The 27,896-nt window shown below is 39.8% G+C and overlaps 1 protein-coding gene across 5 annotated transcripts in view; it reads left to right on the top strand.

The window, feature by feature from the left end:
* The window catches only part of zmat4a (zinc finger, matrin-type 4a), a 228,582-nt gene that overhangs the window by 59,797 nt on the left and 140,889 nt on the right, over window positions 1-27,896 (top strand). For 3 of the 5 annotated variants that reach the window (XM_086031028.1, XM_086031027.1, XM_086031029.1), the window contains exons 5-6: window positions 11,190-11,411; window positions 19,757-19,853. In XM_086031028.1, the coding sequence (XP_085887154.1) occupies window positions 11,190-11,411; window positions 19,757-19,853 (319 nt within the window). Of the gene's footprint in view, window positions 1-11,189; window positions 11,412-12,815; window positions 17,726-19,756; window positions 19,854-24,211; window positions 24,272-27,896 lie in introns of those variants that run through there. The other 2 variants (XM_086031031.1, XM_086031032.1) reach the window with 2 other exon arrangements.

Here is a 27,896-nt window from a genome sequence, read left to right as displayed (position 1 = left end):
GAGTATTCTATTCGAACAGTGTTTCAATGCCACTTTTAAAGTAGGTTGAGAAATGAATTTAAAAAAAAGTCAGCATTGCATACAAGGTGGGTTTCTTTTCACACAGGTGACTCACTGCATTTTTAAAAGATATAAGAAGGTAGTCAATGAAAATTGCGAAAACTAAAGCCATTAAAAGATATTAAAAGGTGGGCTGCTACAAGCAAATTTACATGGTAATACATTTTCTGAGAAGGATCACAACGCCCTAAATTATGGGGCGCCAAAAAAATGTTCCTAATTTACCTATATAATGTAGTTTGAGTCTCACCTTGGGCTTTTTTGTGTAGATATTGCATGTTCTCGCCATGCTTGCTTTGGTATTCTCCGGATATGCCAGCTTCCTCCCATCAGTTCTTGAAAAGATTAAGGAGCTTATTATCAACCTGAGTAAGAGGAGACACCAGCATGCTCTACTTGACGGGACTTGAGTGGAGAGGGTGAACCTCCTTGGCACCGGCATCTGTGAGTATCTCTCCTAGAGGTACAACTTATAGCAGATCATCAGGAGGGTCCAGCAGAAAATATTCTTCTTGAGGACGCTGGGGAATATCGAAAAGAACGTTTACAGTTGTACAGTACAATGGAGAGCATCCATCACTGCCATTTAGGACATGAAGGTGATCTAACAAGTCATTAAAACGGTACAATGCATCTGTGGAGCAATCTTACTATTAGAGAACACTATTGAGAGTGTTTGGATTGTCCAACTACAGTGAACTGCTCATCCTCCCAAGAGTTTGTTTGTGGGTTTCTGAAGACGGCCTGTAGGCCAGTCAAATCAGCATTTTAGAAGAGCAGTGCGGTTTTTCGTCCTGGGCCTGGATAGGTAGAACAGCTTTATATTCTCAGCAGTTGTAAAGGTTCCTTGACAGGTCACTTTATAAACAATTTTTTTATCAACAAAAAGTTCAAATTGTTACATCATTCTATTGCAACATGAGTAGATTTTATCCCAACAAAGCAGAAAAAAAAATTCTGTGATACATCCAACGACTGTAAAAAAAAAAACCACCCCTGAACACACGGACCTCTTGAGTACACAACATATTAATAGAGAAAAAATAATAAATAAAATAAATAAAAAGGGGTTCCCTAATAGGCGGCACGGTGGTCGACTGGTTAGCACGTCCGCCTCACAGTTCAGAGGTCGTGGGTTCGATCCCGGCTCCGGCCTCCCTGTGTGGAGTTTGCATGTTCTCCCCGTGCCTGCGTGGGTTTTCTCCGGGCACTCCGGTTTCCTCCCACATTCCAAAAACATGCATGGTAAGTTGATTGGATACTCTAAATTGCCCCTAGGTGTGATTGTGAGTGCGGATGTTTGTCTCTGTGTGCCCTGCGATTGGCTGGCAACCAGTTCAGGGTGTCCCCCGCCTACTGCCCGAAGACAGCTGGGATAGGCTCCAGCACGCCCCGCGACCCTTGTGAGGAGAAGCGGTACAGATAATGGATGGATGGATGGATGGGTTCCCTAATAATAAAGTTACTAAACACTGGCAACAGTAAACGAACAAATGAACTTAGAGGTGTACATACGCACATCACAATCAAACAAAACCTAAAAAAATAAATAAATAAATAGAAATTAAAAATAATTATAATAAAAATAATTAAATTAATAAATAAATGAAATATACAAATTAAAAAAACAAAACACACCCTAAATACATTTTAATCGTAAAATACATATTTGAATGAATGGGTGAATGATGAATGAATAAGAGGTCAAATAAAATAAACGTTATGCTGCTTATTTTAAGCGCGGGACAACTGCTGCTCGCATCCAGACCAACCATCAAACCAGTAGAAATGGTGCAGTTTGTGGTGAAACATGGCAGGGGACGGCCGGTTGGGCACAAAAATTGGCCTTCACTAGACATAAGTGTCCCAACTCCTTCACGTTAGCTCATCAGGTGCCAGTTTTCCTAAATATTGAAGCAAGGATTTCCAGTGAGTATAAAACTTCTCGCCACACCCTCTAAGGCACACATGTCAAAGTCAAGGCCCACCTGTGGCCAGGTTTTCTACGGCCCCTGGGATGATATTGCTTTATTATTAGATCCGGCCCGCAGCAAGCTGTTGTGGGGTAGCAGAGGTGATCGTGTCCTTCGCGCCTGCTGATGACGTCACCCTTTAAAATATATTGTAGCGTCTTCCAAGAACACAGACGTAGTTTAATTATCACATTTTATTAGTCAAACCGGCTACTGTGGGCCACAGCCGACGCCAATACAGTACGACAACCGTTCATTCAAGCTCTCCTCTTCGTCCTCCGCTACTCTCGCTCGCATGCCCTTCCATCAAGCGAGCAGCACGATGCATTCATTAACCTCGGAAACAACACAACATGGCAAGACACAAATTCGACCACAACACAGATAACCCAATTTGTTACACTATTTCTGTAACATATTTCTTTGCATCTATGTTTGCCACCCCCTGGCTGTTGTTATAACGAACATTACCGCTACTTTTGTGAGGATCGTCCTTCGGTTGTCTACATGCCGACTCAAGACTTCACGTTACTTTTCATGGCTTTCAGAATCGGATTGTGGTGAAAAGTTATTCGGAGTAAAACACGCTTTGTTAAGAAATAATTCATGTTAGAAATCTCACGTTGTTTTATTATTAGTAATTGTTCGCATTTGATAAATTCATTGAGTTTCGATGTAGTGCTGAGATATCCCACACTGTGAGCAGGCATCGGACGCGCCTCGAGCGCTAAGTGTTGATCTCTCTGGCGGGTTCTGCGCAGCTTGTTCACATGTGACGTGCACAAAATAATTCTCCCTCTGACATAAGCCTTCAGTTTCCCAAAGTAATGAGGGAAGGTTTCATAATTCTTATTGGTCTCACAAAATAACTTAATCGAATCCTCACCATATTTGCAAAAATTTGTGTCAGCTTATAATACTGGGTCTAAGCGCCAAGTCCTGTACGCTTTTGGTTTGAGGTCAAAACGCACATCTAAAATCACAGTAGAATGATCAGACGCCACGATGGGGGAATACTGTGTAGAAATAATTGAAGAAATAAGTTGTTTTATCAACTATAAAGTAATCCGAGAAAATGATTTGTGAGCGTGTGAAGAAAAAAGAATACTGCCTGACAGAGGGGTGTAAAAACCTCCACGGATCGAAATACCCATATTGATCCATAAAAGCTAAGAGGGTTTGAGCCATTTTCGAGAGTGAGGCAGGACGAGAACTAGATATATCTAATGATGGGTCTATAACACAATTCATATCACCCCCCAATATCAGAGAATGTGAGTTCAGGTTCCTGATAGCGGACAGTAACAACTTCATAAAATTATGATCATCCCAGTTCGGGGCATAAACTGATGCCAGAACTACTGGCTTCTGGTATAGCGTACCTGCAACAATCACTTAACGACCGTCTGTGTCAAGAACTGTTTTTGTGAAAATAAAGGGTACTGTCTTTTTAATCAGTATGGCTGTGCCTCTAGTCTTCAAATTGAATTCAGAATGAACAATCTGGCCAATCCAGTACCTGCTCAACTTTTCGTGGCTGAATTACTACGATCGCCATAAATGTCTACTTTATGCTTCATGTTTCAAGTGGGAATAAATTAAAGTAAAATTTAAAGTCAATAGTGTTACTCAAAACAACCTTGCAGATTCGATCCCCTGCTGCCAGCAGTTTCCATCTGCCTGCGCGGAGCACATTTTGGGCTCCGGATGACGTCAATGTCGGATAGATGCGACCTGGCGGTTCAGACCGCGAACGCATTGGAAAAGATCGGATGCGTAGCCGATCAAGGACCACATACAAAAGCGACCCAGGTCGCATTTGAAAGAATCGGAATTGAGCCGTTCAGACTGTCATAAAAAAATGTGATACAAAAAAATCCGATCTGGGTCGCATTTGCCTGCGGTGTGAACCTAGCCTTAGTCCGTCCCTTTTTTAAAACGTGTTCCCCCCGTCCTCCGTCCCAAAAGTGGGCATCCATCTGGGACGGAGGGACGAACCGATTCGCCCCTGGAACTTGGGTTTTAAATTGGACAGTGATCTAAAATTCGACCGCAAATCAGTGCTGTTGTTAGGTTCAGCTTCTTTCATCTTACACGGCTGGCTAAGGTAAAGCCTTTCCTCTCTCATCCGCATTTAGAAACAGTAATCCATGCCTTTGTTACATCTTGGCTGGATTACTGTAATGCACTTTACAGTATTTGGAGCTGAACAGTCCTCTCGCAAGAGTCTCCAGTTGGTCCAAAATGCTGCTGCTCGCCTCCTAACTGGAGCTTGGAAGACGGCGCACATAACCCCAATTCTGGCCTCCCTTCACTGGCTCCCAGTGCATTTTAGGGTTCATTTTAAGATGCTTCTATTTGTTTACAAATCTTTAAATGTCCTCGTCCCGGCGTACTTCTCCGAGCTCCTCCACTTCTAGCAACTTTCCACAGCCTCTGATCTGCGGACCAGGCACTTATCAAGGTGCTGAGGACTAAGTGGAGCCTCAGAGGCGATCGAACCTTTTCTGTTGCTGGTCCTTCCCTTTGGAATGACCTTCCATTAAATATTAGGCAAGTCCCCTCTCTGTCCATTTATAAAACCCATTTGAAGACACATTTCTATTCTTTGGCTTTTGATCCGAGGTGAGACTCACACTTTTCTGCTGTTTTCCAATATCTACTGTATGTGTTTTAATTTATTGTTTTCACTTGTTATATTATTGCTATTTTGTTATCGCAATGTAAAGTGCTTTGTTACAGCTGTAGCTGTTATGAAATGCGCTGTATAAATAAAATTCTATTGTATTGTATTGTATTGTTAAAATGATGCGGCGGGCCAGATCTGCCTCCCGGGCCTTGAGTTTGACACCTGTGTTCTAGATGATACATAATACTTAATAATACTGTACTACACTCATTTGTGGTACTCAAACTGATGAGTGTTAATGTAAAAAAAGAAAAAAGAAAAAAAACATTATTATACCAACAACAGATCTGTCACGACAAGAAAAGGTCAGGGAGATAAATCCAGGCTTCTATTTCTACACAAGTCATCTCGGCAGACCATCAGATTTTTTTGTTTTTGTTGATGCACCTTTGGATCCTCTGTTGTCCCATTATCCAACAACAGTACCTAGCCAAGCATTTTTTTCCCTTCCCATTCACCCTTAAATGTTATGAAGGTGAATGGGAAGGGAAATATTTTGGCTGTAAAATTTTATACATGAATGACTTTGGTCAAGGGAAGATATATGATGGGGATAAATATCTAGTGAAAATATTATTAGTTGCATGTAAAAAAGCTATAACTAGAAAATGGTGTAATGTAGAACCACCTGACCAGGATCAATGGATGGCAATTGTGGAGGAAATCCGTGTGATGGAGATACTGACTTTTCGTATGAGACTACAGGGTACTCGAGGAGACCGAAAATGGGAAAAATGGACAATCTATAAAACCGGACTGACAAATGGCGATTGACAAGAGGAAGAAGAGGAAGTGGAACTGAATTGTGAAAGAAATGCGACTCCCCGGGTGTAGGTGTTATTGTTGGTTATTTTGCTTTGTTTTGTTTTTATTATACCTTTTTGATGTGTGTTTTCAAATATGCTGAAGAAAAATAAAAATCAAAGTTAAAAAAAAAAAGTTATGAAAGTGTTGCTGTTAGTGCTTCAATAAACCCTAATGAGACAATACTGCCTCTCTATTGGCATGGAACAGCCTCAATAAAATATACCGTATTTTCCGGACTATAAGTTGCTCCGAAGTACAAGTCGCACCAGCCATAAAATGCATGATAAAGAGGAAAAAAAACCTACATAAGTCGCACTGGAGTATAAGTCGCATTATGGGAGGAAATTGTGTGCTTAGTACACATCCTTTCCACCGAGCTACGATGCTACATGTAGCATACAAGAAAGTTACGGTAAGATAACTTTAAACTCACCAAAACGATTGTAGATCGTTTAAATAAATCTTTTATTCATCCCCGACCATGTACAATGTTTCCAAGTCTCCAAAAGTATTTATGTATTCAGTCGTAATCATGTCTTCCTCTCCTCTCTGCTGAGTGTGCTCCTCCTTGCGTGTGTGGCTGCATGATGCAATACCCCAGCCAGAGGCAGACAACTGCCTGTTTGTGGTTCGTTCTTATTCAACCATCGTCTGAAACTAACTCAGACAATTGTGTGTAATGCCATTTATATACGAGATGAATTGTGGATGATTGTAGGTTGCTGACTGAACATATTAATCGCTATCGCTAATGCTAACCGTGATCGCTAATTGTTAGCATAGGCTCATCTTGTTCATGTCTATGAAAATACATGTGTATGTAATGCATAGCTTGATAGTATTTTCTGTTTCTTGTGCAGTTTCACAAACTAATCAGGCAACTTTGCTGCACACCTAGGGTCTGTGGAGTTTGTTTGTGAATGTTTAGCTGTTTGGATAAGCTGGCTTCCTCGACTAGCAAGGCCTGTTAGTTTAACAAAACATTAGACTTTAACTTTCGTGCATTTGAATAGCTTTTAGGATGTATCTTATGAATCTTTATGTTGGTTACAATAACATGTGAAATGATATAGAAGTAATTGTCATGGCTTGTTAGTGCTGACTTGTATTTATGATGTTTTGTAGCGCCTGCAGAGGGAGGCAAAACATAAGTCAGAAGTCAGCACTAACAATCCATGACAGTAATGTGTTAATAATTTCACACATAAGTCACTCCAGATCATAAGTCGCACCCCCGGCCAAACTATGAAAAAAAGTGCGGAAAATACGGTACTGTAGTTTATGCCTGTTTTCCTCAGGACAAATGGTTTACGCCATCATTTGGGCTGCGTAGTCCCCATTAAAACTTAGTGACATGTATTTCAGAGATCAGTCTGAAATTGATAGGGTGACAAATTCATGACAGTAGAATTACATTTTTACATGCATTATAATCTGCTAGCACACTGCACAGAGCTTTGGTGACCTAAAAGATATGTCCACTGTCCTTTTACTCAGGCATTCTGAATGTTCACTGACCCATATATCACAAACTAATATGCATTATTTTTTTGTTAAATCAAATCAAATCTAGGCAATGCAACATTTTGAATCACAATTAGTTTAGATTTTACAGCCTGGACAATACATGCATTACTGATTATTATTTTTTTTATCACTTGGGTCTTTATGTAACTGTAGCAATGTGCATTTCAATTCCTTCTATGTGGAGCGCAATTCTCATATTCTGGTCGGATTACAATTGCCAAGGCTGGAGGCTCAGTGGCTCCCACGAATGTCACTTGCTTTAACATCCACAATTTCCTTAGGGAGGCATTTCCCCCACATTCATTTAAAGAGTATGTCAATAATAGTTTAATTCGCATGTTGAAGAGCCATCCTGCTGGAATAAAGGGGCAATATACTTCAAGAAAGAATGTAGTAAGTAAGTATGTAAAGTATGTATGCATTTACCCATCATCCCTGTAAACATCCTCGTTGTTGTCTGTAATAGACCTGAATAAGTAGTATCGTCTGCAAATTTGATAATGCTATTGGGATGGAGCTTTGACACAATCATACTTACACTGTAAAGTAATGAACCGAGACAGCCAACTTTGTCCAGACCCCCTCGCCCCTGTCAAAAATAAATAAATATTAAAAATCTTTGGGGGCATCAAAACTGGCCGTTCCACACTTCAGCCAATTTATCAGTAAGATAGTTAAAATGAGTGGAGTGAATATTTAGTGAATATTGTCTTACAATGTATGTCCCTAAATTTCTTACTTGCGAACCTAAAAATCAGGTTAGGGGCCAATGTGCTTCTCGTAAAAAAAAAAAAAATAATGATAATAATAATTACATTATCACATATTCAATCCATTGTAAAATAAGAAAAAACACAATAAATGTATTTATTCGTTTTTGCCATGTCCCCAAAACAATTTTGAATTTCTGTTAAATTAAATTTTAGCCTAAAATTCCTTTGTCTCTGCTTAGTCTTTGTATGTCTCCATTCATTTGAACAGGCTTCCAGCAAATAGAGCATAGGGCTTCGCTAGCTCATTTTGACCCCTCTGCATTGGTTAAATGAAATAAATTCTGACATCTTACAGTGACGCAGCAGTCAAAGAAGTCAGTCTATTGCCGTCGTCTTTGATTCAAATCGCACATAATAGCATGAAATTTAAACTCAGCAGCTCTTGACTCTCTTAGGGCACAACTGAGAGAAAAAACAAGATACATTGCAGTGACTTGGGGTCCTCATTTACAATCACAGGACTTCATATACCATAAGACAAGTAATTGATTTTGGTTGGGCCGCACACTCACTCACACAAGGTTACAGGAATTGAGCTAATAGCACTGTTCGGCCCTGTAGAACTCTGACTGCAAAACAGTATTTGTTCAGGTTAACCATGGTGGTCACCATACATTAAGACACAAGTGGGCAGCAACAGGAGGAACAGGCTTTTTATTCAATTTGTCAAGTAGAATTGAGGTTTTTCTCTTCAGGGATTTAATGGAGATAAAAGCTCTTTTTTCACTTGACTGCATGAGTAGGACCATCGACATTGTTGCCTGGCAGCTGATCAGTTCAGATTAAAGCTCTTATACCTCACTGTCAGTTGCATTCTGCTGGCTCGCCTGCACTTTAAAAGGCCAACACATATAGAAGAATGTGTTGCTTTTAAAACTCATTAATTCATTGTTTTTATTTGTGAAAATACTAAACAGTAGTGCCTTGAGATATGAGTAACTTGATCAATGAGATTTTGGAGATACAAGCTGTCATTCAGATGATTTTTTTGCTTGTGACTTGTGAGCTCAAACTTGAGATACGAATGCTGTATGGTGGCAGTCCAACTCAGTTCAACTCAAATCAATTCACTTCACAAACAAGCAGCAGCTTGGCAGATGGGACGAAAAATCTTCAAAAAAGAGACTTCAAGCTTTTTATTATTACTCCCAGTTGAAGTTTACTGTCAAACATAACCAGCGGTTCTCAACTGTTGTCATCTAGGACCCACATGTTCCTGTTGTCACTAACGTGACCCAATTGTATATAAGTTAAGCAATCCAAACCGAGAGGTGCCGCAAGCCGCAACCACAGAGGATGCTGCCACAGTGACCACCCCTACTCGGGTAGACAGAGATAAACACCTTACAGTGTGCAAAGACCCCCTGTTCGCAGTGGTCCGGGGAATCTGCAGGACGACCTCTCCATGGGCAAACCAAACACACCTCTCAGCTAGGAGGCTCCCATGAGGTGACACTGAGTTAAAAAAAAAAAAAAAAGCACTGCACACGGGTGACATTTTCTTTCTTTTGGTATTTTGGTAGACTGTGCTCTGGTAGACTTGGGCATAATGCTGCGTTTGCGCCTTTGTGTGTTGTGGGATGGAAACAGTCTTTTCCTGGGCAATCCAAAAAATAAAATAAAAGTGTATTAAAGTGTATTAAGTGTTTGAAATAATTATCTAAATGAATAAACACTTGAACAGATACACTCTCAAAATAAATAACTAGAGCTGTGAGCAGCTATAAAGGGCCCTCGCAACCATGGCCACATTAAGGTATGGCACATTGAAACTGGCATTTTTGGAAAATTAAGTACACGAGATTAAAAACTGGTTAGTTAAATAAAATATTACCTCTGTAAAACACCAAAAATGAGGCAAAATTTAAAAGGAAAATAAAAATGGCTGACTTCCTGTTGAGTGAAGAGTAGGGCTCCAGAGACTTTTTGTAGGTCTTGGGCTGTTGCACATACCTCCAACTTTTGGTAGATCTTGGTGAAACGTTCAACCGCAGCTGTTTGGTTAAAAATTTATGGGGGCACAATCAAGCCATTTTTATCCATCCATCCATTATCTATACCGCTTATCCTCACAAGGGTCGCAGGGCGTGCTGGAGCCTATCCCAGCTGTCTTCGGGCAGTAGGCGGGGAACACCCTGAATTGGTTGCCAGCCAATCACAGGGCACACAAAGACAAACATCTGCACTCACAATCACACCTAGGGGCAATTTAGAGAGTCCAATCAACTTACCATGCATGTTTTTGGAATGTAGGAGGAAACCGGAGTACCCGGAGAAAACCGACACAGGCACGGGGAGAACATGCAAACTCCACACAGGGAGGCCGGAGCGGGATTGAACCCACGACCTCTGAACTGTGAGCGGACGTGCTAACCAGTTGACCACCGTGCCGCCCGCCATTTTTTATATACATAAAAATCCCCATTTTTTTTATATCCATTTGCTATATCAAACCGGAGTACCTGGAGAAAACCCACGCAGGCACGGGGAGAAGATGCAAACTCCACACAGGAAGGCCGGGGCCAGATTCGAACCCACAACCTCTGCACTTTGAGGCGGACATGCTAACCAGTCGACCAGCAAAAACGCACAATAAACAAATAAAATATTATTTTCATATGTTACCGAGGTATCGGTATGTCCGTTTTTAACACCACTCGGACTGACTGGGCAGGCCTGAAATACTGACAAGAACTTACAGATGGACTAAAGCTCTGACGAATGCCCACCTCTGCAAACCAACCATATTCATCCAGACTTGGGACTGGCAGTGGCTGGGAATTGGTAAACTGACTTCGAATCGAAAGTGTGATGTCTGCGTGAAAAGCAGGAGCATGGATAATCTGTTAATAAATAATAACAGGAGAAAATGACCTTAATTTGTATCGCATAAATCGATAGAGTAATTGGTACAATAATCGATTCTAAACTATTTGATAGCTCTGGACCAAATTCTTAGTCTTCAACTCTTTGGGTGCAGAATGAGGAGGGCCCTTGTCTATACTGTGTAATTTAACACTCTCAAATTTCAATGTATTTTTTATTAATATAAATATTCATCACGCTGTCACATCGTAGTAATTTGTGAAAGCATTTTACACAAATGAATACACTTTCTCTCTCTTTTACGTACGCTGCATTTCCACATGCCCAATTCCAATTTGAGTGAACTATTTGGCCTTGGTGTACACTTCCCTGAAATGTTGTCACTTGAACAATGCAACAATCAGTTCACAATGAGATGCATGCAAGCATTGCAAAGCAAACAAAAAAAACTAAATCTGACACCTAAATAGTACGCTATTCCAAGTTTGCTACAAAGCTAATACAAACAGCAATGTTTTATCCTGTTTTCCTCAGAGGCATCTCCCAGTCCTGTAAAGAGCTCCCCAGACACATCTCCCATGACCTCCCCACGACACCGACGCGACTCTGATCGCTACTGCCAACTATGCAATGCTTGGTTCAACAACCCAGGCATGGCCCAGCAGCATTATGATGGTAAAAAGCACAAGAAGAATGCTGCTCGAGCAGACCTACTGGAGCAGCTGGGCAAGACTCTGGACATGGGGGACATGAAAGGTAGGGAAGCTTGATTCACCATTCTATTACTCAGAATATTCTTACAACTGTGCATTGGCTTTGCCCAACATGGAGTCATGTTTCCAAGTCAAAATACACACAAAAACAAATAAAAACACCAAGGGTGCTGTGACAAGATGACCATTATGCCTGCTGAAGTGCCGTGGGGTTTGAATACAATTTGAGCTATCGATGCCTCTGATAGCACTAAGATCAATTCTTTAACAAACAATGATATATTTGACATGTCTTCTTCTTCTTCGATGATGTCATTGATCAATCAGCAAATTGAGACTTTACTGTCGATCACAAAATTAACAAAAATTCTAAAAATCAACCAATCCAATAAATATGATCTGATCGGTGGAAAGTCTCATTTTTACTATGCCAAAAGTCCGTGTTTTCCCATGAGACCTATTTGCCCTTGTCTGAGAGTGGTGGGCATATCAGTGTAAATGGTAAAGCAGATTTAGCACTGTATATCATGCAGAGGTGGGCATTTAACAAACATTTCCCGGTCTGTTTATCACCATCCGCCTGCAGCCGGGGTACCCTTCTGCCGTCCGTCTATCTGCCTTTTTGTCTGGGCGGACCACATAGTCTATAGGCTGGTCCAGCTATTATTTCAAACAGGCTCCCATTAGCGTTTCCGTCTACCAACTTCGACCAACTTCCAATAGCACAACCCTCCCACCCCCACCGCACACCCTCACTGAGTGGTATTTAAAACGAAAGAGTCACCGTGGCAACCATACTAAATGTGGCTCCTTTTAGGACCAAGTAGCTGTCAAAAATCATCGGCCGAGGCCAATGGGAAACGGAAACCTTGCCACGGCCATTGAAGCCTCAGCCCGAAAATAGACGATATACGGGAAACAGAAGCCTCACTGCTGCTATTGAAGCCTCACCGCGAAAATAGCTGATATACGATTACATCGACGGAAAAAATTTGATTCTGACTATCCTCAGTCCATCTATTTTTTATGTTTCCCGTCTATCGTTTATCACCTACAAAATGGGCGTCCATCACATAGGCGGATCCCCAGCTCTGATCTCATGCCTAGTGCCGACTGTACAAGCTAGTGAGGTCAGTTATACATTGTCTCAACTGGCTTCTGCTAGATTTGGTAATGTTGTGTAATGTAGGTTATGTGCCCCCCCCCCCAAAAAAAAAGTCATCTAACTACGTCAGTATAGCATGTTTCCCTCATAGTTGTACGTTTTGAGTTTGGAAGTTCTGGCCTTCCTGCATTGAGTCCAGTTGTGTATTTAATGCAGGCTTTTCATGCACTGTTGAACTGAAGCTATAGTCACACTATGTCACAATCTGTTAATCTTACTGAGGAGAGAACGTTGTCGCTTATGTCACAATATGTCAATAACAATTACACATTATCTTTCCAGCTGCTGGTATACTGGCTGCCAGAAGACCAGAAGGACCCTAGAGGTGTTAAAAGGCATTCAGATGTGACCATACTGAATGAGACTGACAATTTGGTACAGATCAGTGGACATGGTCTTCTAAACTCCAGGCCTGATTGATTCTTTATGGTCATAAGTGGGCTAGAGCTACTTGAGGGTAAACGGGTTGATTGTTGTCTACTTAGCTAAAAAAAAAAAATATGGATATGAGTTTGTTCCAGTTCATGTATTGTATTTTACTAATCACTAATAAGAGGCTATTATTGCTTAAGTACAGCCATCCTTTGCCATGAGTTATTCCCTTTATGCAAGAATGCATTAATGCTTTTCAAGCATAGTAATTATTTAATAATCATAATGTAATATATATAATATATAATAATCATAGTAATTATGGGTAAATATCAACTTTACACGCTGCACTTGGTGCAGTGGTAAATTATGCCATCAAACAAAGCCAGCATCATGTATTGAAGAATAAAAAGGCAGCGGGCACAGATGGTTTTTGGTTGCCATTTGTGTGTGAGTGAGCGCGTTTGTCTGGTGGTGGGGGAAGGGAGGTTAGAGGGGCTGCTACTGCAGCCAAAGCACTTTTCTCTACATCTCCATCTTCTCATCACCACTTTTATCTCTATTTCTGGTTTATCTGGTGCTGCCCTTCCCTCTATCTGACCCTCAGCATCATCCTCTCAACCTGCTCAGCATGCTGATATAATGTACAGCCTGACTCCGCAGATGTACATGTGATTAAATATTCAGCAGCTCCTATGAAAGAAGTTCCATCACCGTTTAATGTGATGTATTGTTGTAGAAATTGTCACACCATAAAAAAATGTGAAGGTGAAATGAGAAAGTATGGAGGTACAATGGTTAAAATGGTCCTATTTTGTCCATGGAACAGGGGTCATCACTGACAAAGTAGTTCTTTGTTTCAAGAAACAACTCGGTAAGTGACAATTCTATGGAAAGTATTTTTTAACATTTGTCTCTTGGGATGGTTCCTCAATTATTTCTATTTGTTATCAAATGCTTTTTTGCTTTCTGTTAAACAATTATTGATAATAATAATAATGATAATAATAATAATGTGTGATTGTGATGTGAACATGACAAGGTTTTGTGCCATTTTTGCATTTTTAGTGAGCCCGAGTCGACTTGCGGCTACCTTCAGAGGACAGCGATGAAAGTACACCATAATCTAGAGTTTCCAGAAAATTTTAAGCCATTTTACATTGCAAAACTAACTGTTGTGGTCCTTTTAATGTGTGTAACACGGAAGCGACATCATCTAGCAGCAAACAATAAAAAAATGACAAGCAAAAGAAAAAAATATTTGCAATATGTGTGTACTGGGCTTTAGTTGGTGTCACATGAAGCTGTCTCACGTGGCGGAACATTTACTGTATCAGAATTGCAAATTTGCACAATTGCTGCTTTTTTGAGACATTTGCTGATGCACATGCCCAAATGAACACATCTCATAGTCAAGCAAGCACTGCTTGGCTTGTCTACATTTAGCTACAAACTAGCAAAATGTGCTTCAGGTGTGGTGCCTTTTAACAGATGGTAATTTATGAATAAAAGATGAATGAAAGCGAAATGCAATAGATGTCTATACATTATAACTTCGTAACTCGAAACAGGTCTTTCCTAATAATGCTTTCCACATAAACAATGCATGGCTGTCATTGAATGAGAAAATAGCAATAGAAAGTGTGTAACCCCATCTGGTAATCTCACTTCCATCCATTACCTTAGCAGAGGGAAGGAAGAGTGCTACATTACTTTATGGCTGCTGTCTGAAGCATCTTTTTTGGGAGTGTCCCAGAGGATGACTTCAGCCTGAGTAGCGCCACAAAATGCTCCTTCACAGCTTCACTTCAGTTCAGAAAACTCTTCCCGAAGAAAGTAAACTTTTTTTTTTTTTTTTACCAAATAGTAAAAAAAGCACTCAGAATTATATATAATGTTAAAATATCTTAATGAAATATGCATGATGCACTACAAGCAATGCAGGATTAAGAAGCCATTAGTCCATAATGTGTATGATGTAATATAATATGATGTATTATAGGTATGTATATCATTTATTATGTCATTTTATTTATGTAGCACATGTTAATATTAATCAAGAGACTGCTTGTTACATCAGAGATATGTTAAGAACAACTTGGACATTTTTCTTGATGGGCAAACACTGCATAAGTAGAGTACAAGTACAATATCAAGTTTTATATATTCTAGCTGACTTTGGGCAAAAGACGGGGTACACTCTGTCAATCTCTCAGTACATATAGACAAAGCATATATTGACAATCCCAATCACACCGATGGTCAATGTAGAATGTTCAGTATTTGGAATATAAGAGAAAGCCGGAGTACCCAGAGAAAGCTCCACATATCAAGGCCTCCCAACCCCAATACAAATTATATTGAAACATTGGATTCTATGTGTTTATCACCACATTCCCCTTTTATTTGTAGCAAAATCTGTAAAAGGAAAAGGAAAACATGAATTTTTTTCTCATCCTTTGTACAATGTTCTAACACATTGGATGATATGTTCCTTGGATTCTTGCACTGGGCACAAAAATAGGGCCCTTAACGTTAAGAACGGTATTTCCAGAGGTTTTACACCAATAATGTAAATATTAGCCTGAGAGGAGAAAAAAGGCGAGTTGACTAGACAAGTACAGAATGCAGTAGTTGTGTACATCTGTGGGCCCTCGTGATTCTTCCTTGTATGAAGTTAAGAAACACAAATGACTGTGTAGTATTGTGTTGTACTCTAGTTGGGAAGAAGGGGAGGAACAGTAGCTGGATTTACATGGATTCCTATTAGAAAGAATCCGAATGACCAAACGGAATGAAAATGCTCCATATAAACACCTCAACCGGAATATAAAAGCCTAATCCAATTTTGAATTTCGTTCGGACTCAAAGAGGTGGTATATTCCTTTTCTGAAAGAGCTTCAACCAGAGTAGCCGGAGCATGCTGTCTTGACGTTAATGCATAGTGATATTGTCGTATATGCACTTTAAAATGGCAGCAACATACCAGAGCGACGGGAGAACTTGTTTTAAATTATTTATGACTTGTTTCAATCAAGATTTGGTTTAGTAAAATTATTAAAACAATCAAACGACGATTGAACTTCATCATGAAAACTCATGTGATGTTTACATCGATCGCCACGTGTTACTTGGCTGCAACACGGCTGGTCTGATTAACGTAGTGGAGCATGTCAATGGTAGATTGGAATAGATCACGTAAACGGGTGACCAGAGATCTTCATTCGGAATGATTTCAATCTGAATGACAAAAAGTCTCTATGCATGTTCATTCCATTTGGTCATTCAGAGTCCTTCTAATACATACATGGAATACATGGTTCCATCCAAACCTGGCTAGTCTTAAGGCCGGAAAGCTTTTGGGACAAGACCATGCACTCTGAAAACAGTTGGGTCAAAAATAACAATTTTTGGGTTAATTTTGACAATTGTTGTGTTAAAAAAGGACCGACCCACACTTGGGTCAATTTGAACCCAAAAATTGGGTTATTCAGCTTTGACCCAACTTTAAGGGTTAAATGAACACAACAAATTGGGTTATTCCATTTTGACCCAAATTTTAGGGTTAAATGAACACAGCAAATTGGGTCAAAACAATGCAAATAATTGGGTTATACCACTATTTTATTTATGTATGTATTCATTTTATTTATAATGCTAAGGATACCACACCTTCCCCAAAAATGTATTCATAACAAGTGAAAGTTTAAAAAATAAAGTATTTATCTTCAGGTACATCACTCCTGACATTGACATAATTTCAGCAACAATAACAGTAGGGGATGTACATTTGGTCAAGGCTGGGCACTCCAAGGCTGGTCGGACGCCCATTTTTAGGGGTGACACGTTTAAAAAAATGCAGCCAAATTTCATCTCAGCCTACTCAATGATATGCTTATGTTAACATGGCAGGGAGGTTATTGGTTGTTGTGCGGTCCTCAGTCATGGTTTCATAAAGTAGAATGCATACGTGTCCAGAATTTTGTTCAGCACATTCATGGTGGAAGTGACAACAAATCTAAATTAAAAAGTAGTGTTTGCAATTGTGGCAAATTCATACATTTTTTTGTTATGGTGCTTTTTAGATATGAATTGAATGAATAAGCCACCAAGGTAGTTCTGCAAAGTGGTGTCAGTGTCAATCACTCTGATTGGCTGTCAGCCAAGAAATGCAAATCAGTGCACGAGATGGATGAATTTGTAAAATGGTATACAATTTATTTCAGTTCTTTAAGCCAAGCATTGCTTCCCTGCGGTCATCACCAGACAACTGTCTCACACTTTCACACAGGCTGTGATGAGTTATGGTTCCATCTTGAACAGTGTGTTGAGATATATTGACCTCTTGAGGAGAGTTGCACTCAACAGTTTTCAATCTCCAAGCAAGGTAACCAGAACCACTTTGGTAATCATAGAAATGTTTGTGTGGATTACAGTAAACAAATAAAGTTAATATGGAACATTATTTGGAGAACGCACAGTTAACTTAACTGTTTTTAGAGTGTGAGGGAAGAACTGCAGGTGGCTGCAAGTGATTGATACTCAGGCTGCTGTTTAATCTTATATCCTTTCAAGAATAGTTTGAAAAGTAAGTAGTCAAGGGCCACTGCAGAACAGAGCATCACTGCTTGCTGCATAACTTATGATGTAACAGCTGGGCTGTGCCTCATGGCGTGCATGCAACACTGAAAACGCACAATATATTGGTTAGATGGAAAAGCTTTGATCATTTTATGCAACACCAGTGTTCTCTATTAACACCTTTGATTTGTTACAGCGTAGTGAGTAAACAGTGTTATTTTAATATATTTGTAACAGTCATGTCTATATATGGGGTTAGCTGGAAGGGCGAATATATATATATATATATATATATATATATATATATATATATATATATATATATATATATATATATATATACTTCTTATATATGTGAACAGCTATTTAAAAGTTGCATTCGCCTATATTAATTAATCAAAGTTTAAAAAAATATTTGAACCCTTTCATGCATTGATTATGATTTAATGTTATTATTCAAAATAAAAATATATTTTTTAGTTTAATTAATATAGGCGAAAGCAAGTTTTAAATAGCTGTCCACTGTAGTGACCACTTTTCATGAAAGGGATATATATGTACATATATATATATATATATATATATATATATATATATATATATATATATATATATATATATATATGCACCTTTATATAAGCCCCATCCACTCTATTTAAAAAAAAGAAAAAGAAAAACCAATATATAAGTCGCACCGGGTTATATGCCGCACCTATCTTTGTTGAAAAATTTGATAGTTACTGCATTTACAGAACAATTTAGAACTGTAAATGTACATGTATGTACCTGAACAGATTCTTCCCAAATAGTGCCTTCTAACACGGTAGCAACTTTGCTGAGTAAAACGGAACAGAACCAAGAGAAAATAACCAGTACTTATCCTCATTTCACTTCCCGCTGCCGCCTCCAACATCTCACAATAGACTAATTGACGCTAAGCTTTGAGTGCAGCAGCGCGGTTTCCTTCCTGGATAGCAAGATCGATGGCCTTCAACTTAAAACTTGCATCATACGAACTTCTTCCTGTGGGTTCTGTTGGATTTTGATACACATTTAATAACTGAACTCAGTTTGTCAGTTAACGTCCACCTTTTATGGCTCTACTTTCGCATACCACCCAATGCAACGCTGAGTGCTTAACCTGGTGCATAGCGCGCGTGCCTGTTGAACTCCTCCACCTGCAATCACATCCTGTTATTGGTGTCGTCAACACATAACAGGTTCCATGATGAAGGGGCGAGGATTTAAAAATAATTAACTGTTTGTAATTTGTCATCTGCTAAAGAAAAAGTAGCATATCATTGCTGTCATGTGAAAAACACTTATGTCAAATTTTGGATTTTTAAAAAAAATTCCACGTTAATGCGATGTCTGTAACACGGAAACATCCATCCATCCATTATCGATACCGCTTATCCTCACAAGGGTCGCGGGGTGTGCTGCAGCCTATCCCAGCTGTCTTCGGGCAGTAGGCACTGGACACCCTGAATTGGTTGCCAGCCAATCGCAGGGCACACAGAAACAAACAAACATCCGCACTCACAATCACACTTAGGGGCAACTTAGAGTGTACATACATACATGCATACATACATACATACATATGTATGTATTTTTTTAATGAGGGAAGGTAAATATTTAAAAATGAAATAATCTGGTTTGCTCACCCTCTTTTAACTGGGATGTTGCTGTGTTCAGAATTAACCAATCATATTGCTCATGTTAAAAATGAATCAGTACACACCTACCACCATTTAAAGTGCCTCTGATTAAACCCAAGTAGAATGCAGTTCACGCAGACCTTTCCTGCTATTTTGGGGGCATTTTAGGTTTTGTGCTAACCCTTACTGGTGTTTGGAACTGTTCCACCTTGACTACACCTGGAAAACTTATCTGGGAAAGGCCAGAGCCAATAGTCACAGTGTGGAGAAGGAAAGGCATTGTCATAAGTGATATGGCTTTGCTCTTTCTTGTGTCAGTCCTTAGTTCATTCAGAAGCTCAGTAATAGCGTTGCTGAATAGAAAATATGTCAAAATCTTTTTTTTTTTATGTCATTTTAAAAATGTTTACGTGAGCATTAAAGTTCTCTCCGTTGCCTCTCATTTAGTCTGTTACACTGGCACCGCTTTGCATGCTGTTTTGCACAAACGTCTACTAAATCAGACCCTCAAAGCTGCTTAGTCTAAAGTGATGAATTTCACATTCACACTGTAACTGAAGTGAAAAAGACTGCCTCTGAAGTGCATGTACTTTGTTTGTGTACTTCCAGGCCTGAAACGAAGCTATACCTGTGAAGTGTGCAGCATGACATTGAATTCGGTGGCACAGTACCACGCACATCTGCAAGGCTCAAAGCACCAAAACAAGTGAGTTGATCACGCTACTGTGGGGTCCAGAAGTAGAGCTCATTTGCACGTTTTAAGTATTGATGTTGACGTAATGCTAAATGCTACTTCTCATTTTGGCATGGAAAATGTTCTGGTTGCGTTTATCTGTTTCCTTTAAATCACCTGCTCCCCAAGAAGACCTCTGCATTTTAGATACAGTGCATTTCACACTGCATGCATACATTATTCGAATATTGTTGAACGAGGCGATACGAAGACTGAAATTTTAGATGGGCCTAATTTGCTGGGGTACCCTGATAGAGCTCAGTCCCATCACAGAGTATCTTCTGCCCAAAAAACGTGAACCAAGTATTTCTTGTTGGCTAAACATTGCTCAGAAATCTGTAACAATTTTAATCTTCCAAAAGCTTTTCATAATTTTATAAAGATGAACAGTAAATAACAGTGAGTGCTGTCTGTACATCAACAACACCAATAAGAATAAAGCTATGCAATGAAAGTCTGCAGCTCTTAGGCCATTTTGGATGAAGTGGGTCCATGCAAATGTACTGTTATTGTGCTAAATAACACTATTTGTGTACCTGGACAATTTGTTAACTTTATTCTGAAAATCAGAACATACACTATGTGCTGCTGCATCGTGGAAAAAATGGTTATGGTAAGAATATTTTCCTTACAGTTAGGGCAACCTGGCCTCCGTTGGAACTGTGGACTGCAATTGGAACTGTGTGGAGTTTGTAAGTTCTCCCCATGCTTCTATGGGTTTTCTCAGGCATCCTCATACTAGTGTTAATTTTATCAGCCATTTTTAAATTCAGTCTCAGTTTTAGTCTGGTTTAAATCACACTTGTTAGTCACATTTAGTCAACCTCATCCCGTCTTTATTTAGCCATGTTTTAGTCAACTATAAATTGAGCATTTTAGTCCATGTAAACATAATTTTATTTGTCTAGTTTTAGTCAACAAAAACTATCAACATTTTAGTCAAGTTTTAGTCAGTACAATCATTTTACCTTTTCACAATTTTTTGTCAGCAGATAATATTGAACATTTTCATGTTCATGCACATATTTCATGTATAAAAATGTAGATCAAGGGGGAAATCAACCCCCAAAATTCTTTACAATAATATGTTCTATGCAGTCCAACAAGTCTAAACATGGCATTCTGCTTGATATTGTGTTTGTAGAATATGAGTTAAAGGGAAGTCAACGCCAACATTTTTTTTTTTTCAAGAATATGTGCTGTGCAAGCCCACTAGTTGAAACAGGGCATTCTGATAAATATTACGTTTGTGGAATAAGTGTTAATCCACTCGTCTTTAGCCATCTCCGGGGGCGGCCATTTTGTCTTCTGTCGACTGAAAATGACATCACAACTGCTCACAATGACCAATCAGGGCTCAGATTCAGAAAACAGGTCAGCCGTGATTTTTTTTTTTTTTTTTTTTACGTAGATGCAGCCAAAGCAACGCCACCTCGGCAGTTTGTCCTATTTGACAGATGTTACATGAGTTGCTTCTCCAGGAATGAATTCCTCCTGTGAGGCAGTTTCTTGTTGCACACAACCACAGGGATACTGGCATCAGAAGACGTGACATACCGTTTAACAGTTCCATGCTTTAGCCACAAATGCCTGCACTGCTTGTTGGAGCAATGGGGTTTTCACGACATCTGCTATTACAGTCTCTGTCACACACAACACACATTAGGGTACACGGACGCACGAACACTATCTTATACTGATCAGGCTCTCACAGAGGATACAAACCATACGCAAAGGCCCTAAGCCACCACTTCCTCCAGAACCAGCCTGATTTCCCCCATGTAATCCACAACAAGGCATTTTTTAATGCCATTTGCTTAAACAGGAAATCAACCCAAACATATTTTTTCAAGAATATGTTCCCAGCAGGCCCACTAGTTGAAACACGGCATTCTGATTAATATTGCATTTGTGGAATATGAGTTAAGCAGCAAAATCCACCCCATTTCAGCCATCTCAGGGGGCAGTCATTTTGTTATTTCTGTTGACTGAAAATGACATCACAACTACCCAGGGCTCAGGTGATGACCACCAATGTGTGTGTGTGTGTATATATATATATATATATATATATATATATATATATATATATATATATATATATATATATATATATATATGTGTTGTTTCTGAATACAGCCTCATCCCCGGGTGTGCACACTTGCGGACTTGCACAGTTGATAGTTTTAAACATATTTAAAAAAGTTTTAAACATATTTACTTCATTTTAATGTAATCTTTTTTTGTATCCCAAAAACCTGCCATTTGAAGAGGGTTGTATAAACATTTTATACGTACTGTCCATGCAGTATCAATTGCATATACCATATATATTATTTATCTTTGTTATTTATTTGAGAATAGACATGAAATACTATACCGTATTTTACGGACCATAAGTCGCGGTTTTCTCATAGATTTGCCAGGGGTGCGACTTATACTGTGAAATTATTGACACATTATTACCTGTATATCATTTCACATAAAGAAACAAAGATAAATCCTTAAAGCTATTAAAATGCATGGATAATTTAAACAGTAAAATCCTAATATTTTGTTAAATAAGTAATTAAAATAGTATGATAAAAAGGCAATTTGACTATCAATACAGCTACTTGCCGCGCCTGTGGTCTTACACACACGTACAGTGCGGAGACAACAAAGAGATAATTACGACCGAATACATAAATACTTTTGGAGACTTGGAAGCATTCTACATGGTCGGCGATAAATAAAAGACTTATTTAATCGATCTACGACCGTTTTGGTGAGTTTAAAGTTATCTTACCTTGTAGTGTTGTCCACATTAATTTAGAGAATTTACACTGGCTGAAGTGGGTAGTATAGACCATTGATTCCGGTTAGAGAATCAGGAGACACGGAAAAAACGCACCCAAGGCGGAACTAAACTTTGGTTCCCCCCAGTCTTTCTGACATATCCATCCATCCATTATCTGTACCGCTTCTCCTCACAAGGGTCGCGGGGCGTGCTGGAGCCTATCCCAGCTGTCTTTGGGCAGTAGGCAGGGGACACCCTGAACTGGTTGCCAGCCAATTGCAGGGCACACAGAGACAAACATCCGCACTCACAATCACACCTAGGGGCAATTTAGAGTATCCAATCAACTTACCATGCATGTTTTTGGAATGTGGGAGGAAACCGGAGTGCCCGGAGAAAACCCACGCAGGCACGGGGAGAACATGCAAACTCCACACAGGGAGGCTGGAGCCGGGATCGAACCCACGACCTCTGAACTGTGAGGCGGATGTGCTAACCAGTCGACCACCGTGCCGCCTCTTTCTGACATACCTGTTCTAAATTCCTCATTAGTGCTTCATTTATCCAGGCATTGGTTTACCGTTTAATTTGTGTGTTTTACTCCAGACATGTTTTCAGGCAGCTAATGGGTCCTTTCTTTACGTTGATTTATGTCGGGCATATTGTTAGGCAGCTAAGGGGTCCTAAGGAGAGACGTTTGGAGTCTGTTAGCCATTAGCGGCTAGCGGCCGATGCGCAGCGTCTTCGTGGTTGTGTACGCACCGGGATTGAGCGAGTTGTTGAGCTCTGTGGAATGTATTGGAGTGCTACTGAAGCCAAGTTGTTCCCTATCACGGTGTCCGGTCACGCTCTTTGATTCGAGTAACTGTTTGGACGCTGCGCTCCGGTGAATCCCCCCAGGCAGCTAATGGGTCCTTTATTTATGTTGATTTATGTCAGGCATATTGTTGGACAGCTAAGGGGTCCTAACGAGAGACGTTTGGAGTCTGTTAGCCGTTAGCGCCGTCTTCGTGATAGTGTACGCGCCGGGATTGAGCGAGTTGTTGAGCTCTGTGGAATGGATTTGAGTGCTACTGAAGCCACGTTGTTCCCTATTGTTATGTTTTTAATAAAACATAGAAAATATTCTATAAAATTATATAGTTATAAAATATAAAATATATAGTTGCTGTAGCTTTTATTGAACATGACCGCAACATTCGTCTTGGTTCCATACACTGTTTTTCTCCTTCCCATCCTGCCGCTGCTTCACTACAGATAGTAGGTTACTTTAGCATAGACAGCCCCCTGGTGGTGTAGCTGTACTCACTAAATAATTTTTAATCAGCTTTTCTTTAGATGTAAAGTAAACTGTTCACAACAATACCTGGCATTCACATAATGCATAACATACTAACATAGTTATATGCATAAACATTTTTTTTAATCAGAATAAATCGAACATGCATACAATGCAATTATTTTTTTGTATTACAAGCAAATAACTTTTTTTAATTTTATTTTTTTTATACATAAATCAACTAAAGGTTCACCCTGTCCGGTGTCTTAACAGTGCGTGTGGATCTTCTGAGCGTAGGTGATTGATCGCGTTGCTCAACACTGTCCTTTACAGGTGAGGTTGCTTCAGGTGTTGTTTTGTTGTTATCCTCACACTGTCCATCTTGTGAGCTTGTGGCCTCTTGTGTACGCAACAAACTTCTTCTGTTTCTCCTTAGTATCAGTCCATCTTCAGTTTTCACGTTGTATGATCTCTGGTTAACTTCATCCAAAACAGTTGCTTTCTTTGTCCAGACGCTTCCATCTTCCACTCTGACTGTGTCATTGGGTGCAAGTGATTTTAAACTTTTTGAGGACTTGTCGTAGTTGATCTTTTGTCTTTTCTGAAACTTTCTCATTTTGTCTGTCACTTCATTCTGTTTCTTGGTTGTAGTATAAGGAAGAGTGGTCCGAAGTTGCCTTCCCATTAGTAGTTCTGCAGGAGATTTCCCATGCTCTAATGGTGAAACTCTGTAGCTAAGAAGTGCCAAGTAAGGGTCTGCCTTACTGTTTTGTGCCTTTTTCATTAACTGTTTCACAATGTGTACCCCTTTTTCTGCATTCCCATTTGACTGAGGATACAGAGGGCAAGAGGTCACATGTTTAAAGTCATATCCTTGAGCAAATAGTTGGAATTCTCAACAACTATAGCAAGGTCCATTGTCACTGCAAACAATCTGAGGTATTCCATGCCTCGCAAAGATGGATTTCATGTGTGTTTTGACACAAGAGGCTGACATGCTGGACAATAATGCCATCTCTGGATAGTTTGACAAATAGTCTATGACTAGCAAGTAGTTTTTACCATCCAAATGGAAAATATCTCTCCCTACTTTCTGCCATGGTTCATCTGGCATGTCTATAATGACCAAAGGCTCTTTTGTTTGCTTAGCTTGGTGATTGATACATGTCTCACAAGTTGTAACCATTTTCTCAATGCCTGCATTGATTCCTGGCCAATAGACTGCTGATCTGGCTCTCCTTTTGCATTTTTCTATGCCTAGATGTCCCTCATGCAGTCTTTTCAGCATTTTCTGTCTCAGTGAATGAGGAATTATTAGTCTGTTTTGTCTCAGCAAAAGTCCATTCACAACACTGAGTTCCGCCCTTAAGTTGTAGTATGGTTGGCATTCGCCTCTTGACCATTTCCCATTCAACAGTGTCATTACTTTTTGCAAACAAGTGTCTTTTTGTGTCTCAGCTGCAATTTGCTTTGATTTCATGTCTGACATAGGAAGTGACTTAGTGACCAGGTTTACATGTACATTTACATCTGTTTCTGTGAGGCTTTGTTGTTTGTTTTGTGTTGTAGCCCTGAGAGAGCATCTGCCAACACAGTGAGTTTACCTGGCGTGTAGATCAAGTTGAAGTCAAAACGTTGTAGTTATCAATGGCTTTTGGTCTGTTTCTGCCACAAATGTAGGTAACCCATGAACATAGCTATGGATTTTTTCAAATCCATACACTAGTCATAAAGTCTCTTTTTCTATTTGGGCATAACGACATATTGATGCCGTCATTATTCTTGAAGCGTAGGCCACTGGCCTCCAGTTGTCTCGATAAGCCTGCAATAACATGGCTACGATCCCATCCTTTGATGAATCTGTGGATATTTTGGTTTTTCTCTGTGGATCAAAATATGCCAAGACTGGCTCAGTTGTCAGTGTCTGTTTCAGTTGTTGGCATTCATTTTCCAGTTCATCACTCCATTTGTACTCACATGCATTATGAAGAAGTTGTCAGAACTGCAAATGCTGTAGACCCGTCTGACTAGACCTAGTTTCTCACATGCTATGTCTCCCAACAGTGACTCATGTCCTTCTGGTACAATAATAAACATCACATTGTGACATTTCGCTTTAACTTACACCTTGAGTCTGCATTTACCTTTGGTGTTAATGGGTTGTCCAATATATGCTTGGAGTGAACTGTTGTTTTGGTAAACCTGTGGTTTGACCTTAATTGCGTTCAAATCCAGCTCATTGATCAGATTAGCTTTGGCTCCTGTGTACAGTTTAAACGTGATCAGTGTTCCATTCACTGGTAATGTCTCTGTCCATTTATCCTGCACCACTGTGTTGACCATCACCTGCTCCATTGCTGGGTCTTGTAATGTCACCATGCCCACAAAAAATGTGTCACTAAGGGCAGTTTCTTCCACCCGTGTGTACTTTGTCTTTTTGGTTATACTTTGTCTTTGTAAAGCATTGCTTAGCAAAATGGTTCTGTCCTTGACACTTGCTGCACACCTTGCCATAAGATGGACATTGTTGTCTCTCGTGTTTTGTGCCACACCTTTTACAATGAAATGTCTCTGCCTCTGTTGGTCCCTTTGTGTGCGCTTTTTTATTTCTGTATCCCTTTTGCCTTGTGGTCACTGCAGCCACTGCTGTTTCTTCCGCGTCTGCGTCTCTCACAGGCCAACTGAATGTTTGTGCATGTTGTAGAGCAAGTTCACTGGCATGGCACATTTTCATCGTTCCATCCAATGTTAAGTCAGACTCTCGTAAAAGTCTTTCCCTCATTTTCCTATCCTTTATTCCAAACAAGATTTGATCTCTTATCATGGATTCCTGTAGCTAACCAAAATTGCACGTCCTTGCCTTTAGCTTCAGGTCCATCAAAAATGTATCAAAACTCCCCGTAGGTTGTTGTATACGCGAGCGAAAGACGTACCTCTCAAACGTCTCGTTCTTTTTGGGCGAACAGAGTTCATCAAACTTCCCCACTACCACATCGAATTTGTCTTTGTCCTCCAGCAGCAGTGAAAACAAACGTGTTGTATACCTCCACCGCTTGTGGACCCGCCACGGTAAGAAGCAGTGCAATCTTCCGGGTATCAGACTTGCTATCCAGGCCGACAGCTTGAAGGTATAGCATAAAGCTTTGCTTAAAAGTTCGCCACTCACAGTCCACATTACCACTCCAATTCACAGCATCTGGCGGCTTCACACATTCCATGATGACGTCTTCATAGGCCAACTCCTGGTACCATGTTATGTTTTTAATAAAACATAGAAAATATTCGTGGGTTGGTGTAGCTTTTATTGAACACTAAATAATTTCTAATCAGCACACCTATCACTGTGTCCGGTCACGCTCTTTGATTCGAGTGACTATTTGGATGAGGCGTTCCGGTGAATCCCCCCAAATTCACATAAAGTCCGAACTTTACCGTAATTTTCTTGTAATTCTACATGTGGGAATGTAAGCTAAATGTTACCATCGTAGCTCAGGGGAAATGATGTGTACTAAGCGCACAATTTTATTATTTTGATTTATATGGACACATTCATCAGTGTTACGTGACGTAGGCAACTTGGCTTCCGGGTGGTGGAGGGGGGGGGCGTAATGTAACGTAAGCATACCGTTCAGCCTGTTGTTGTCTCTATTCTATTTTTATTTTAAATTGTTATTTAAATTTTAAATGACATGTCTGTTCTTGGTGTTGGATTTTATCAAATAAATTTCCTTAAAAAATGGCTGGTGCGACTTGTACTCTGGAGCGACTTATAGTCCGGGAAATACGGTAAATATAGCCAGGGGTACACATACTGTAAGTGATGCGCATACATGCTGAAAATATTAACATGCACACCAAATTCAACTGTGTCACTGCACATTTAAGTACAAGCATATTACAGCTCAGCCGCTTGTGTGTCTGCGGTCAGGTCGAAAAGTTGAAGTCAAGCCAGCTGCCA

Source organism: Filicampus tigris, chromosome 5 (genome assembly GCF_054856515.1).
Source record: "Filicampus tigris isolate MCC_2025a chromosome 5, RoL_Ftig_1.0, whole genome shotgun sequence".
In the NCBI taxonomy this organism is placed as follows: domain Eukaryota; kingdom Metazoa; phylum Chordata; class Actinopteri; order Syngnathiformes; family Syngnathidae; genus Filicampus; species Filicampus tigris.
This window is presented reverse-complemented; position numbering and strand designations above follow the sequence as displayed.